This window comes from Podarcis tiliguerta (assembly GCF_965153285.1).
Source record: "Podarcis tiliguerta genome assembly, chromosome: 9".
NCBI lineage: Eukaryota > Metazoa > Chordata > Lepidosauria > Squamata > Lacertidae > Podarcis > Podarcis tiliguerta.
This window is the reverse complement of record NC_139542.1, coordinates 74,728,308-74,744,441: the sequence shown is the minus strand read 5'-3', so window position 1 is coordinate 74,744,441 and position 16,134 is coordinate 74,728,308. Positions and strand designations below refer to the sequence as shown.

The following is a 16,134-nucleotide window of genomic DNA, read 5'->3' as shown; positions in this document are numbered from 1 at the left end:
TTAAAAGCATCCTCTCCTTTTAAGTGCTCTTTTTGATACTGCGTTTCAGGAGGAGAGCGGAGGGGGGGGGGGAGAACAAATTTATGCTCATTCCTTTGAGCCAGATCCTCCACGGCCCCCTGGGTTTCTGTGGCTGCAGCCTTGCCTTTTTCACAGCACATTGTGGTTTGCAGGTGAAAGGAACAGATGTTTTCCGTGGCACATTTTCTCCACCCAACAAGGCCCAAACCACTAAGCGCTTGGTACCTGAAAATAGCTGCACTCCTAAGACGGCAATCAAACTTGACACTGAAAGGGAACATGGATGCCTTCCTGGTTTCATTGGCTCTTTAAAAGCTTTTTTGGCCTCTGTTGATCTTTAAATGCCTGCAGTCAGAGGTGTGCTTTCTGATAATGTCTGAGTTTAAAAAGAAGCCTCAGTGTAGCTCAAGGCAATACCACCAGATTAGGAATACACTGCAAGGCTTTTCAGCTATCTGCTGTTAAAAGACACTTCATTTCAGTCATCCATAATTGATACTATAAATGCCATGTAGCCATAATGGCGTACACAGCTAGGTCGACGTTGCTTCGGAGGGCCAGGGATGCTCAGAGGCTGTGAAGGACCCTTCTGTGTGCTAACACTGAAGGTGCTGCAGGTACTAGGGAGCAGAAACATTTTTGGAAGAGTTGGCAACCTGCAACACACGGCTGGATGGAAATCCCTGTGAGCCATTATTCAGAATGCAGGACTAGGGGAAACCCTCTAATAGATTCACTGCCCAAGACTCATACAAATACCTGATCAATATGCCAACATTCGTAAGGACCCAAGAGCAGCCCGGCTGCATCAGATCAAAGACCCGCCTGGTCCAACATGCTGTTCTCAGAGCTCCCAGCCAGGCGCCCACAGGTAGGACATGAGCTCAATAGCGCTTTCACCCTCAAGATCTCCAGCAACTGGCATTCAGAGGTATACGGACTGCAAAGTATGACTAGTAGCCTTAACCACGATGTATACTGATGTGATACTGTACTTAAGTCTATACTAGAAGTCTATTAATATAATCCATTTTCAAGGCTGTGATGGCTTTCACCAGAAGAACCCCTTGCCACTGCTGGACTGTAAATGGGGATGAAGGACCTTTAGAAATGAGTGTTCTACATCAGGGGGGAAATCACTGTACCCAAAGTCCTTTGAAGGAAGAATTATAAGAATTAAACTGATTTTAAGGGGGGGGGGGGATTTCTTTGTACATGCATTCAAGGAGGGGAGAAATGGAAGCTGTGTGCCAGCCAAGGCCAACACTGTAAACAACAGGAAGTGATAAACAGTATGATTCTTCCACTGCATCTCCTAATGTAAGGGATTGGGGCATTTAGAGACAACAAACTGTCCTCATTTGATCCTGGACTAGGCAACTTCTCCTGTATGAGAAACACAAGTCTTATTAGACTCGGAGAATAGAATTATAGAAATGTAGAGTTGGAAGGGATTCTCAGGGTCTTCTAGTCCAACCCCCTGCAATGCAGGAATCTCACTTAGATCATACATGACCGATATCCATCTTGTTCATTTTTGTCTTTTTAGGTAATGCTCGTGTTTCTACAAGTTGAAAGCATCTATGCTCAAGTCATAGGCTTTGCAAACAAGCACACAAGATTCTGAGTACCATATGTTCGGGTACAGGCATGCAAAGTTATATGTTTATGCTCAGGGGAATATGAAATTTGAGAAATGAATAGTAAATTCTCTTGCAAGCCTGGAGATATAAATTTTATCCTTTTACTGCTGGCCACAAAAGATGAACACACTTCAGTATGTTTTGAGAGAGGCAGTTCCGTCCACTTCATTATGATGGATATTTAACAGTTTCATCGGCGATACTTTGCACTTCCACCACAGGGCACCACTCAGTGCAACTTCATGACTTTGTTTTTAAGAGAACACAGCTGGAAGCTTATGGCTAACAGCATTTGTGATTCATTTTTTAAAGTTTCCACTGCTCCTACTGAATTCTGCCTGCTGGGATTCAATTCTCTCAATAAAGTTATTCTTTGTTCAGAGCAATATTACTGGAAGAGACGATAGCTTTATTAGGTTTTAGCTAAGCAAACGTCTTAAGTGCTCCAATTCCAGCACCACCTAACATCACTAGTGGGTTTGTCTGGTGTTGTTTTTTTAAAAAAGAAGATATTATTAAGTAGCATTATTCCCTTTAGCTGCCTTATACCAACTGGTCCATCTACCTAACACCATATTAAGTCTTTGCCCATCTAGAAATCCAAAAGACGGATCCTATGTTTTGCACGCAGAGCACGTGCCCCTCCCCCACAGAGCTTTCGGCAACTGGGCACCTGCAACACTTGGAATAATCTAATGATAGGATTAATCTTGTGACCACATAACGAAGTGCCCTGATTAATTAGACAGCTTTAATTTTTAAAGTACTTATAAAAATTTAAGATGCTTGACATCAGCAAAGAGGGATTCGCCTTCTCACACACACACGTTTTTTGACCATTATTTTGACCAATATCTTATCTGCTGTTTTTCATAACAGATTTTTAATTCACTACCCTAGTGATTAATAGCTTTGTCTGCACTAACTTAGCTTATTAATTAATTAATTAATTAGATTTTTATTACCATTTACCATAAGGTAAGCTTTTTTGCTATTAGTTCTATTTCTAGCTTATTTAAGATAAGTGTTTTTGCATTATTTCTATCCTGTAAAGTAACTTTTTTTTGCATTATTTCAATCTATGATCAAGAATGATTAAACATTTTTAATGCAAGTGCATTCATCTTAGTTAAACCCAATTTAACTTTGCCAGCATATGACAAAACAAACAGGCTGCCTTTTATTAAGCAAAGAGTCGTCACTGATGGATCAGCCTCAGATAAAAGACAGTCTAATGTCATTATTGCCTCCTCACTTTGGCTGCCTTATTGCAACTTCATTTAATAAGCTAACTAGCTATCTCTGGGGACAGCATAACAAACACACGCTTCCAGGTTCCAAGGGCTTCCTACAAAGCATTAATTGTTTTAATGGAAGATGAGACAATGCTATATGGCTGCAGGAATTAACACAAGGGGAAAAGTGGGAGAGAAACGGGGCACCACCAGAATGAATCTGCCACCCCCAAGATCACAACTAACTCCATTCAAAAAACAAAGTAGTTGGTTAGGAATGCTTAAAACATGTTACAATCCCTTTTCTTCACCTGTCCAAAAATGGTCTTCAGGATGTGTGCCTTAATATGGAAACAACTGCATGCTTGCAAAGGTTAAAAGAAATGTGTATTTCTAATAATGTATTAAGAAAAAGATTAATGGATTGAAAAGGAAATACTATGAGTTACCACTGTGATCTTGGCATGCCATGAAGACTGGGGCTTTTATCTCCAAGTTTTAAAAGGATTTTTACAGGAGCAAACTCAACAGAAAAAAAGGTTGATACTGGTGTGACTGCCATATCCTGCACTGGTCAAAGACTTTCTTTGGCATCTGCAGAACATTCTGCTAGCAATATGCGAATAGGTAACATTTTACAAAGATGTGAATACTCCATCCAAATGCTAGATAAAGTTTTAGCATTCCCATTCTTCATTAGTCAAAACCTTCACAAGTCATTTCCAACACAATTAACAGTCTGAAAATGAAAACCAACTCTACTCAGATGTGCAAAGAACATCCCTGCCTGGTTGCCAGAATGAGATTCTTCATACCTGGCAGAAAAGACTGGGCATCTTCTTTATATTTAAGTATTTTTGACATAATTCTTATGAACACCCCGAAAAGCCCCATTTTGGTCATTCTGTAACTGAAGAAATGAAATTTAAGTAATTTGCCACCACCACAACCCGCCGCTCCCTCTCTCTGATCACAAACACATCTCCAGATCGGATGCTGTCACTCCCCGCTGCTCTTGTCCCACTGCCTATGTCACGAGGCACCTACGCATTGGTGTACCATTCAAATAAGACATGGGAAGATGCAGGAAGGCCCAACATAGCTATGCGGCTGTGAATTGGGTCTGAGTTTTACACAAGTGCTCTGGCTCCCAGCATGCTAGAGGGAGGACGTGATCTGGCTGGTGGGCCAGATCCCCCCTGCCCACCCCCATGGACCAACTTTGACAGGCAGACAGAGTCGCCCAATTGTCAATCACCTGTGTAGGTAAGAATAAATATGTGGGTTAAGAACTAACTGCAAACTGTCTGTAATCATTGAAAAGTTATCTGGATACTGCACTGTTTAAGAGTTAAGTACAGCTTGCATCGCTGATGTCTGTAGCACACAGAACATGATCCTGTGGCTTTGAGGACTTCCAACATTGCACAAAGTCCCAGGTAAATACACCAGTGAAATTTTCAGCTGCTCTCCAAGGAGCTTTAACTTATGGACTGCTCCATAAAAATATCATTATGAAGGGAGGGGAGAAGAAATCAGCAAAAGTCTAACGTTTCTCTTGGAATTTTGCGGCCCTTCATGGTCAAGTAGCCCACGCTGAATGTTTCCATTGTTCCGTATGGGTGGGAGAGATATAATTAGCTTTAGAGGGAATATCCTGTTTCTCATGAATTAGGTAATTCAGCTCACTAAAAGCCCATTGTTCAAGGCAGAATTGAAGGTCTCTAAACCTGCAAGATTTTGAGGAGACCTGAAGGCAGGTTTTGCACAGGAAATGACTGCCCAGCCTGGTTTATGCCTCTGCCTCTCTAGGCACACTGATGCTTCAGAGTTTTCTGATGCTGTGACCCACGCCTGAACGGCCAAATGCAATTGGTGGCTCCGTGTCAGGCCATTTCCATCTGGCAAAAGGCAGTTTCCCCTGCAGAGCTACCATTCCTAGCACCTTTAACAAACTACAGTTCCCAGGATTCTTTGGTGGGAAGTTACATGCTGCCATTGTGTGATGGATGAGCTTTAAAAGCATGGTGTGGATCTGCCCACAGGCTGCAACATCAACATGTCCCAGTGAAAGAGGAATGCAACATAGATGCCCAGGGAAAAATTCCAGAAGCTTGGCAATCATTGGTGGTGAAATTCGTGTGGGGATATGCGGCAAGCACGGAACTAAAATCTGACATTGCTCTCCGTGCATAAAGATTCATTATATTTACCAGGTTTTCTTGAGATGAACAAAACAAATCTAGGGTAATACTCCACACTACCTCTCTAGTCCCAAGTTGTCGCGGACGGTTAGTGCCCTAGGAAGGAGTTTGGTGTAAAAATCAGGAAATAAATATTTCAATGAATTACAAATAAAATAGTTCATACTATATTTTGATGTTTCTTTCTGTTGCTGACATAAAACCCACGAGAGGCCCCATTTCTACTTCATTCTACGACAGTTATTTTTGCTAATTGAGGCTGTCTCAATATATTCAACTATGCTAAAAGCACAATATTTATACTTCCAAAAAAGATCCAATTCAAATGTAGAATAGGAGAGATGTTATGGAATCTATCTCTAGTGTATGAAAACTTTCACAAAGCATGAATACACTAGATATATGCACAATACCATTAGAGACTTCAGAAGACATACTGTCCATATTACATCAAAGAAAAACTCCCTTTTGTTACATGCTGCATTCTGCTTTTCCATCTCTAAAAGGCACACATTTGAAAATTAAGTCCAATTGATTTTAGTCAGACTTGCTTCCAAGCGGGCTGTGAATCTTCTGCACGCTTAAGTGTACTAATGTAATGTACCAACATTCAAGAATGATTTATCTGGCTATGTTTTATGCATGACCAAGCCTTTGAACACTATGTGCTTGTGGCAACCTGAAAACAAAGTCTAGAAAGTATAAAAGTTTAAGGCTGACTCTCAGAAGCACAATAAATTCAGCAGACCTACTTAGAATTGTGAACCACTCTCGTCCATTCCTAATGTAACCCTCGAGGAAAACATGCATAAATTATAAAGTATCCTCATGAGGAAGGTACTAAGAAATCTTATTAAAAAGGGGTAAATGGATTAAGGAGGCTGGATGCAAACCCAGTTTGGAAAGTGGCATGCCTGCAGTAAATGGGATTTGATCATACAGCACAACAAAACTGACCATGAATTTGTTTGTGCCAGAAATACTTATAGGACCAGGAGGGACTCCATCCCATCCACGTTCACCTCCCTGCTGCCAACTAGTGCAACAGTTTACTGGTAGGCTGAGAAATCTTCCCATCGCCCTTTGTCATGGGAGGGGGGTGTGCAGGCAGCAAAACAAATAGGAATTATTTATTGTACAAAATTCACATCACTTCCTGCAGACTTTTCAATTTTGAAATGCTCACTTACATTGGGGTGGGGAACCTGAGACCTTCCACAGGTTGCTGGACTCTAGCTCCCATCTCCTCTGACCTCTGACAATCCTGGCTGCGACTGATGGGAGTTGTGAGTCCAGCAGCATCTAGTAAGTCACAGGTTTCCCATCCCTGACGTACACACTGTAACAAAGGTGGCAAGTTTTCTTTGCTCCAGGAAAAGCAAAGTCTTACTCTTAAAAGCCACAGGGCCAAATACAAAGCCAGAAAACGCCTATTGATTTGGCACGGATATTTTGTCAGGGACTCCAAAAAAAATGGGGGTCATTTTGCTATCATGAGGGAGAGAGAAAGTCTTTGCTGAGAATCTTCCTTTACTGAAACAAATGTTTGCGAAAAGTGGCTGATCTTGACCACACACTTTAGCACAGAAGTAGCCAATGTGGCGCCCTTTGGACTACAACCCCCATCAGCCCTGACCTGTAAGTGATGGGAGTCCAAGAACTTCCAGTGGGTGGACACCATGTTGGGCAGCTGGCCTGCTCTAGCACTAGGGCCACGCTTTCCAACATTTTACTCTACTGCCATTTCACTCAGTTGAATTTCGTTCTCAACGCCAGTCAATTAAAAAAATACCCCCTGGAAATAAAAATAAAATGTGAGGTTTTGGGTCATGACCAGGTTGCACCCACTTCTTTAACTCCTGCAGCTCTCGAATAAAATGCTAATTTTATGTGAGCCACCCAGAGAACATACGCTATTGGGCAGCAATATAGGTATAGCAAAATACCTAATTTTACCAAAAGGTAAAATTAAATGAAGTGTTATAGGAGAGGGGCCCGAAGGAACCTTCCGGGGAGATATATGTCAGGCTGTCCAAAGAAGACAGTACAAGATAACTGTAATCTTTCCTGGGGGAACACTTCCCCTGCTCACCAGGAGAAGCTCGTGGTTGGAGTTCCAGCCCAAAATTTGAGAGAGACTTATCTGGAAACAAAACTGCTGAGAGAGCAAACCCAGTTCCCAATTCCCAGCTGGCGGGCTGCATCCAGTTCTGGGCGCCCCAGTTTAAGGCTATTGGGAAGCTGGAAGGTGTGCAGAGGAGGGAGACCAAGATGACCAGGGGTCATCTGGAAACAGAGCCTTATGAGTTGGGTCTGTCTAGTCTGGAGAACAGAAGATTGAGAGGTGATATGATGGCTTGAAGGGCTCCCACACGGAAGACAGAGCAAGCTTGTTTTCTGCTGCTCCAGAGGGTAGGACCCAAACCAATGGATTCAAGTTACAAGAAAGGAGATTCTAACTAAACATTAGGAAGAACTTTCTGACATTAAGTTGTGTTCAACAGTGGAATGGGCTACTTCTGGCGGTTCCTTCATTGCAAGAAGTGAAGTTGCGTGGAAGCAGGCAGAAGGCCTTCTCAGTAGTTGTGCCCACCCTGTGGAACACCCTCCCATCAGGTGTCAAGAGGTAAATAATCATATGACTTTTCACAGACACCTGAAGGCAGCCCTGTTTGAGGTAGCTTTTAATGTTTCATGTTTTGGTGTGTTCCTTTATACTTTGTTGGAAGCTGCCCAGAGTGGCTGAGGCAACCCAGTCAGATGGGTGGGGTACAAGAAATTTATTATTATTATTATTATTATTATTATTATTATTATTATTATTCCTCAGAATGTAGTGGAATCCCCTGCATTGGAGGTTTTTAAACAGAAGTTGGATGGCCATATGTCAAGGATTATTTAGCTGTGCTTCCTCCATTGCAGGAGGTAGGACTAGATGACCCCGGGGACACCTTCCAAGTCTAGGAAGTTCTAGGATGCTATGAATTTCCTGGCAGCTTCATCTTGGCAAACCACAACTGCTTCTCCACCCCCCCCCCCCGGACCCTGGAGATTCTACACGTCCCACTAAAATGAACAAAGACTGCATCGCACCAGTGCTCAGTTGGACCGTGTTCAGTGGCATTAAGCAGCTGGCTCTACTACTCACCCCGAGGCGGCCGCAATTCTGAGATGTTTTCAGTTGCCTCGTCGTCGGAATCCCCTCCAGCCGCCACAACTTTGTATCGGTTGCTGCTCTGCTTGTTCAGCATGTGTGGGACCTGCAATGCAGCCTCCCTCTCGGCAGCCAGGTCCAGATCTTGCTGAGCCAGGTGAGCCCGCAGCTGCCTAATTTCAAACTGAGGCCAAGGGGAGGGAGGAACGAGGAAGACAAAAAATGAGGAAGGGTGGATAAAGAGGCATATTGCACTTGGGGAAAAACACTTTCTGAATTATTAGTGCTTGGGCAATGTTCACAGAGAGGCATCCAAAAACCCACTGTTTGCAATTCATAAAAATAATAATCTGTGTAACAGCAGTTATATCAACTTGATTTATGCACATTTCAAATGCTATCGGCTTTGAGCTTGACATCTGTGTGTGGCAGAGACTGTACTGTCAAGTGGAGAGCCCAGGGTGTTAGGTTTCACTGCGGCAAACACAGCAACCGGTAATGTGCAATGTTAAGAACATAAGCTTTTGCGGACTTTGAAGTCCATTTCATCAGATGCATGAATGATACCCTCAGTCGGAAGATGTATATTTACAACTACATGTGTGCATGCGTACCCAAGCACATGCACACACGTGTACAGAGGCGGGAAACTGAATACTGGGACCAAAAAGCCATACAATGCAAGGGGAACAATGTGAAACTGCAGGTGTCCACAGAATGATGGCTGAATTTCTAGGTACTATCATTCAAAACAAAAAGGAACATTTTTTTACAGCTGCATTACCTGTAGACAAAATCTAACAGCAATATGCTACAAACCAAAAGCCATCACCTTTACATTAGATTACTGCAGTGTGTTCTACGTCGGGCTGCCTCTGAAGACAGTTCGGAAACTTCAGCTAGTGCAGAATTCAGCGGCCAGGTTGCTCACTAGGGCAAAATGGTTTGAGCCTATTACACCAGTCCTGGCAACTGCATACTGCCCCATACCCAAAGATCTCAGGGCGGTTCACAACATAAATTTACTATATAAAAACCACAAAATACATAATAAAATTAAGAACAAAACTAAACCAATAATCTCACTGTTGTGAACCAACCTGAGATCTGTGGATCGAGGGCAGAATACAAATTCAAACAAACACTTTGTGTGGTTTGAAAGCTGTAATCTGATGTGCCATGCATGCACAGCAAATTTGAGATTGGATAAACTTTCAAGTTTGAACGTGTATTCCAAAATCAAGCCTGCCACAGCTGCCTGAAAACATTCATTTGATTTTAAATTTGTTAAATTTAAAGCATTATTTAATCCCAATTCAGGACAGAGCAAGATGGGACATTTGAAAAAATAAAACTATTTAATGTGTCAAAAGGCAAATGAAACATTTACGCTCACCTAGTCTATGTCCTCCAGGAAGAGGGGTTTTCCTTACTTCCAACATTTATAACAGATTATGCTGACTTTTTTTTGTTTTAAAGGCGCTTTGGGGCTTGGAATCCTATGCCCTTTAAGCTCTATTAAACTTAATTACACTCAGAAATTCACTGCTAACTGTATTTTTACCCCATTTACCCTCTATACTGTTCCCACCAAACCATTTCCTCTTCACCATGACCCTCCAAAGTAAGTTGTCCAAAGCTTCAGGGTTGACAGGGGCCTCCTCATTCTAAGCTCAACACTTCAGCCATTACACTGCAGAGGCTGCTCCCATTCCAATGCAATTTCCCAAGGTGAGCCTCCCCTAAGGAAAGTGAGACAGCTGCCTTATGTGGTGGATCTGTGGCACTATCAAGAGGCAGAGCAGGACGGAGCTATGTAAATGGAAAATTCTCCTGTGCTAGGCACATTCAAGTACAGTCAAACCTCTTCTTACGTCCACCTCCGCTCGTGTCCATTTCGCCCAACATCCGTGGCAAACCCAGAAGTAACGGCGGATTTGCTGCTGTTCGTGCATGCGCAGGAACGGGGAATTTCCGCCCACGCCTGCGCACAACAGCGCCTCTCCCCGCGACCCGTTTCGACTTCCGGACTGGCCTCCAGAACAGACTGTGGTCGTGAGTAGAGGTTCTACTGTATGTGTATACACATGGGGACTGTTCAAGTGAGCTGCTCAGTAGAAGATGCTCACCACTCCTGGATTTTCCACCTCAGGCAGAGGAATATCCCATGTCTGTTTAGACAGGTTTAAAACCAGTCAACAAGTTACAGTGGCTGAGCGGGGTCTGCTCCATGTTGTCAACACACTTGTGCACACACTTACACACACTTGATCCTGGTTTCTTTGAAACCAGGTTTTACCAAGCCATGCCCCCGAGTTCTTCCAGAAAACAATGATTTGCTTTTTGCTTTTGCAAATCCAGACCTCTGATAGAATGAACTAGATGTGTGATTCTGACAGGTGCTAGAGACACTGGCATGTCAGAGACAACAAGCCATATTAAAAATAGTGAGCTGATTAACACATAGAAACAAACATAGTGCTTTTGCTGCCCTCCTATGACCAACAGACAAAAATGCAACCAAGCTTGCTTTACTTTTCATTTTTTCTAATATGCAGTGTGTATATTTGCATTGCTTTTGGCCCTTGCTAAACACTTTTATGTTTAAGCAAGCCTATCCAGACACATATTTTTAATATGCAATTTTATCTTACAATGTATATTTTAATAACTGCTGATTTTACTTATATTTTGCTGAATTTTAAGATAACATGCTGTTTTACTAGTATTTTAAAATGAGCATTTTATATTCTACGATTCCGAGCACAATTTAAAGTGTTGGTGCTGACCTTTAAAGCCCCAAACGGCCTTGGTTCAGTATACCTGAAGGAGCGTCTCCATCCCCTTCGTTCAGCCCGGACACTGATGTCCAGAGTCGAGGGCCTTCTGGGCTGCCCTGAGAGAAGCCAAGTTACAGGGAACCAGGCAGAGGGCCTTCTCGGTAGTGGCACCCCCCCCCCGTGGAACGCCCTCCAATCAGATGTCAAAGAGAAAAACTACTACCAGACTTTTAGAAGACATCTGAAGGCAGCCCTGTTTAGGGAAACTTTTAATGAGTGACAGACTATTGTATTTTAATATTTTGTTGGAAGCCGCCCAGAGTGGCTGGGGAAACCCAGCCTGATGGGCGAGGTATAAATAATAATAATAAAATATTATTATTATTATTCCCTTTGCCTACAGGTTACGGATGATTGATTAGTTTATAAATCCAGTTAAATTAAATAAATAAGAAAACACACACAAAAATCCCCCAAACCTTTTTCTGAAGCAGCTTTCAGTCCCTCTCAGACAAAGAACTAAATACACTATAATAAATCCCCCTCTGCAGTGCGTTGCATTAAGTAATTATTTATAAACACCCATAAAAGGACAGGGACCAGTACGGGACCCAAGGGAACACCAGCCTTTTATGACTAGACATATAAAAAGGGCCACCCCATCTTGTCTAGTGCTTTACTAAACATATAGAGGAATGGAACTCTCTGTGAATCATGGAGTTCTCTTCAATAGCCAGTGGCAGAGGATGTCTGGCGCAGCCTTGGAGAGATCAATGAAAGCTTTAAAGCAGAAGCTGTTGCTCTTCTCTAATGCAACAGTCATCAGTTTGCTCTGTTCTGTGAGTGCTCTTGGGATGGAATCCCCGAATGCTCATCTGCCGCTGGGATACCATCCAATGTTTACTTCCATTAATTTGGGCCTTTGTTGCTAACATTATTTCTTTAAAAAACAAACAAACACCACACAAACCAAGAGACAGTTGCGAACTAGACTAGAATAAAAGGCAGGATGATTTGGGCTGCCTTCCAACAAACAGGCAAATGATTGGTTGTTAGGAATAAATTAACATTATTGCAAGTAGAAGCAGAAGAAGGGGAAGAAGAATAAAAAGAAGCAGAACAAAAATGCTGCCAGTGGAAAATGTATAGTCATTAGAACCAAAATCCGTTTCACAAATTATCTACCATGTTGAAAGGAACAGCTAAGGGAGCTGGGCATGTTTAGCCTGGAGAAGAGGAGGTTAAGGGGTGATATGATAGCCATGTTCAAATATATAAAAGGATGTCACATAGAGGAGGGAGAAAGGTTGTTTTCTGCTGCTCCAGAGAAGCGGACACGGAGCAATGGATCCAAACTACAAGAAAGAAGATTCCACCTAAACATGAGGAAGAACTTCCTGACAGTAAGAGCTGTTTGACAGTGGAATTTGCTGCCAAGGAGTGTGGTGGAGTCTCCTTCTTTGGAGGTCTTTAAGCAGAGGCTTGACAACCATATGTCAGGAGTGCTCTGATGGTGTTTCCTGCTTGGCAGGGGGTTGGACTCGATGGCCCTTGTGGTCTCTTCCAGCTCTATGATTCTATGATTCAATGATTCTAAGAATTCTTCAACTTCCAGTGTTACGGTTTGATTTTTAAAAAGGATAAAAACCACAAAGCTACCTGAATAAACTGAAGGGGAGAGGAAGGGTGGTCATTAATAATCTACACAGCTCTGTTAACTTTGAACGCTTTGCAATCACTTTATTGTTCACCCTCATCCTATCTGTATGAGGCAGCATTTCAATGGCACAGATGCCTCACACTCTTATCCTTCAGATCCCTCTGCAAAACCTCATAGGAACGCAGGAGACACTGCCTTGCACTGACCCAGACGACTGCTTCATCCAATTCAGTATTGCTTGCATGGACTAGCAGAGGTCATTCTGGGTCCTCTGAAGTCTGGAGTACCTGGAGATAGCAGCTATCCCACCTGAGATCTCAGGTATGAAAAACATGTGCTGAATCCTCTGGCCCAACCCCCATAGTATGTATAGTGGAACCTGTAGTCTTTTGGATGCTGCCGGACTACAACTCCCATCATCTCTAACCCTTGGTCATGTTGGTTGGAGAAAGTTGGAGTCTAGCATAATCTGAAGTGTTGCGAGCCACTTCTGGGTGAAAAATGTTGTGGCAAAGTAGCATACAAATTAAAATCCGTAACAGACACACATTTATAAAATGAAAATATAGTTTTGACTCACTCCCTGCTCTTGGCAGATTTGGGTTAGTCTTTCCAGCTGCTCATCTTGAATGACCTTTGCCTTCTCATACTGTTGAATCACCATCTCCATTTCCACCTTAACTGGTAATACGTAGGCTAGAAAGCACAACAAAGGGACCTCTGAGTTTATTTGAAAAGATGGCCATGCATCTAATAAATGCAACTACTATTCAACAGCAGTTAAGTTTCTGAAACGGTCACTTTTATGTCTTATTAGTTTCAGTTGGAGAAATCCAATAATGGGCTTGATTTGCTTTACTTTAAATCAACTGGACATTAAAGATAATAACTATGGCTACATAATATTCATATAGTATTCTGCAACCCTGCACTTATTTACCTAGTAGTAATTCCTGTTTCACTCAGAAGGGTTTACTTTTGAGATTTCACAGTTAAGTACAATTCCCACACTTCCCTCCCCTGCATATTTCCCCAAAATTCTCTATCCCAATTTCGAAACATACACATGAACACATTTTATTTTCACACTCTGCAAAAATCAACACAATGTTCCTGCTGACTAAATTAGGGATTATTTTAGTGTAGAGTTCCCACTCTACCCACAGCTACTAGGAAACTGGTGAACAATATAAAAAAAGTTGCCATAGGAACACTGGTAATTTCCCCATCTTATCAATGAGGGTTATCCAGCTAAAATCTGGCTTTCTACTTGAAAAGAGGTACTGACTATTTTAAAAAGTAATTCCTACACCTCCACAAATCTTTACAAAAGTTAATGATAACTTGCCATCAATAATTCTCTTCACTCTCCAAATTCTCAGTGTGATAATAAGGCTAATAGCATCCCAAGGACTGCTTGGTCCATTCGCCACTGTAGAAGCCACCATTGGAGCCAAGGATAAGATGATCACAGCACCATCAAATACCTAATAGGAAAAGGATTTCACAAACAGCATTTTACTCACTCCTTTTTTGAATGCAAATATCAAAATGCATTCAACAAAGCAAACATCAAGTCCGAGTCAAACCATTCCTCCTTCTGGCTTCTTTCTTTTCTATTGATGTCATGGATATCATTGCTATCTCATTTTTAACTGGGGATAAATGTTTGGATGCATCAGATAAGCTTTTTGTCAAACATCTGCAGTAGCACCTGAATCTCAGTAAGATACTAATCGAGGATCAGCTAAATGAGTTTTAACAGTTTCCCTCCTGAAATGGGCCATTGCACTGGAGAACTACGTAGCAATGCATCATACTGTGGTACTTAGAATGCTTTGCATGTCTTAGTGGCGTTCAGCACTTGTCCCAAGCCATTCAGAGGGTTATTCATTCAAGGTCAAGTCATGCTCAGTTTCTGGGGCCAAAGCAGCTCTCCCCCCATCAAACAAAGGCACCCCACATGAGCCATGTTTGCACATAGTGCAGCTCTCCCTGTTCCACAGCTGGGAGGAGCAATCCAGAAGCCTACACTACCACTTTATTTCACTGTAGCTTGTCATGTTGTTTGGACAGACGAACTGTGGTTAACATTAACTACGGGGAGTTTTAAACAAGCCAATTTCAACCCATAATTACTGAAACTAGGCTGTTTAATGGCCCCTCCAGCTGTTGCTGGACTGCAACCCATTCTCCTTGACCATGCTGGCTGGGGATGACGGGGGTTGAGAGTTCAACAACATCTACATGCTCCCCACTCCTGATTTAAACTAGCCGGAGTTAAGATCTCCAGGTCTAGATGAAAGCAAACTATGGTTTATCAAAATCACACTATGGCTTAGTAAGATGAGCAAATGCAGCCACTAATTACCAGTGTATGAACTATACTCATTAAAATTAATAATAAACTGTACAAATATCAGAGGTCAGCATCTAGGGCATTTGAAATGAAGCTCGGCTGAGAGAGGAGGTGACTAGAATAATTGCGAAACAATCCTAGTGAGTGAGTTAGTTAGTTAGTTAGTGACAGAGGACTTTCTTAGTGGGCTACAGAATCTAGTCCTATTGTGGCAATCACTAGAGTTGAGGAGGGACCCAGGGCTCTCCAGGTGAAAGGATCAGGTGGCAAATGAGATGACCCAAGACTCTGGAGAGCTACTCCTGGGCTGGATAGACAAATCACAGGACATGACACAAGGCAGCTTGGTAGCATTCCTTGCTACCAAGAAGTCTCCAAAAGTACTACAATAAGGTTAAGTACAACTAATCATTTTCCAGTGTTCTTTAATTGCTAATTAAGGAAGCTAAAAATATTCCTCTTCACCCAGATGGCTGAAAGATACTGTTCTTGGCAAACTTGATATATCACTGGCTGGGAGAATGTTTTTAACTGTTTTTAGAAGCCTTTTAAACTGTTTTAGTACTGATGTATTTGCCTCCCTGGGCTTCTTCGAGAGGAAAGGCAGAATATACATTGAGTAAAATAATGAAAACAATAGCACAGCACAGGGTGTTGCAAAGGATGGAGGTGCTATTAAATATAAAAACAGAGGTTTTGCTTACCTCTATTTTATTTTCAATGTAGTCCCATATACCAAGAACCACTATTCTCAAAACAGTCTAATAAAAAGATATGTGGGAAGAGGGAAGACAGAGAAAATCATAAATCATTAGCATTGTTTATCATTAATAACTTTTTGTAACAAAATGGAGAAAATCAGTCCTGTGGAGCAGAAAAGTTTTTTTTTAAATTTCAAATGCTTAACTTTTCTGTGGGAAGTGTTGTGTTTTATAAGTTCATTGTAACATTGTAAGTGTATCAGGTAAATGTAGGTTTCCCTGTTGACCCTAAAATGTGAAAAAGTTGCAAGTTATGTCAAAATATTCTCCATTCTGGGATAAAGTCAACAGGGATGAAATCAACACTGTTGACAGAA

At 42.0% G+C, this 16,134-nt stretch overlaps 1 protein-coding gene across 8 annotated transcripts in view; it reads right to left on the bottom strand.

Moving 5' to 3' along the window:
- TMEM266 (transmembrane protein 266) overlaps positions 1-16,134 on the bottom strand; it is a 96,753-nt gene that overhangs the window by 8,486 nt on the left and 72,133 nt on the right. For 5 of the 8 annotated variants that reach the window (XM_083399029.1, XM_083399031.1, XM_083399028.1 and 2 more), the window contains 4 exons: positions 15,761-15,817; positions 14,046-14,184; positions 13,278-13,393; positions 8,252-8,441 (listed from right to left, as the gene is read on the bottom strand). In XM_083399029.1, coding sequence (XP_083255155.1) covers positions 8,252-8,441; positions 13,278-13,393; positions 14,046-14,184; positions 15,761-15,817 — 502 coding nt within the window. The remainder of the gene's footprint in view (positions 1-8,251; positions 8,442-13,277; positions 13,394-14,045; positions 14,185-15,760; positions 15,818-16,134) is intronic. The other 3 variants (XM_083399034.1, XM_083399032.1, XM_083399035.1) reach the window with 2 other exon arrangements.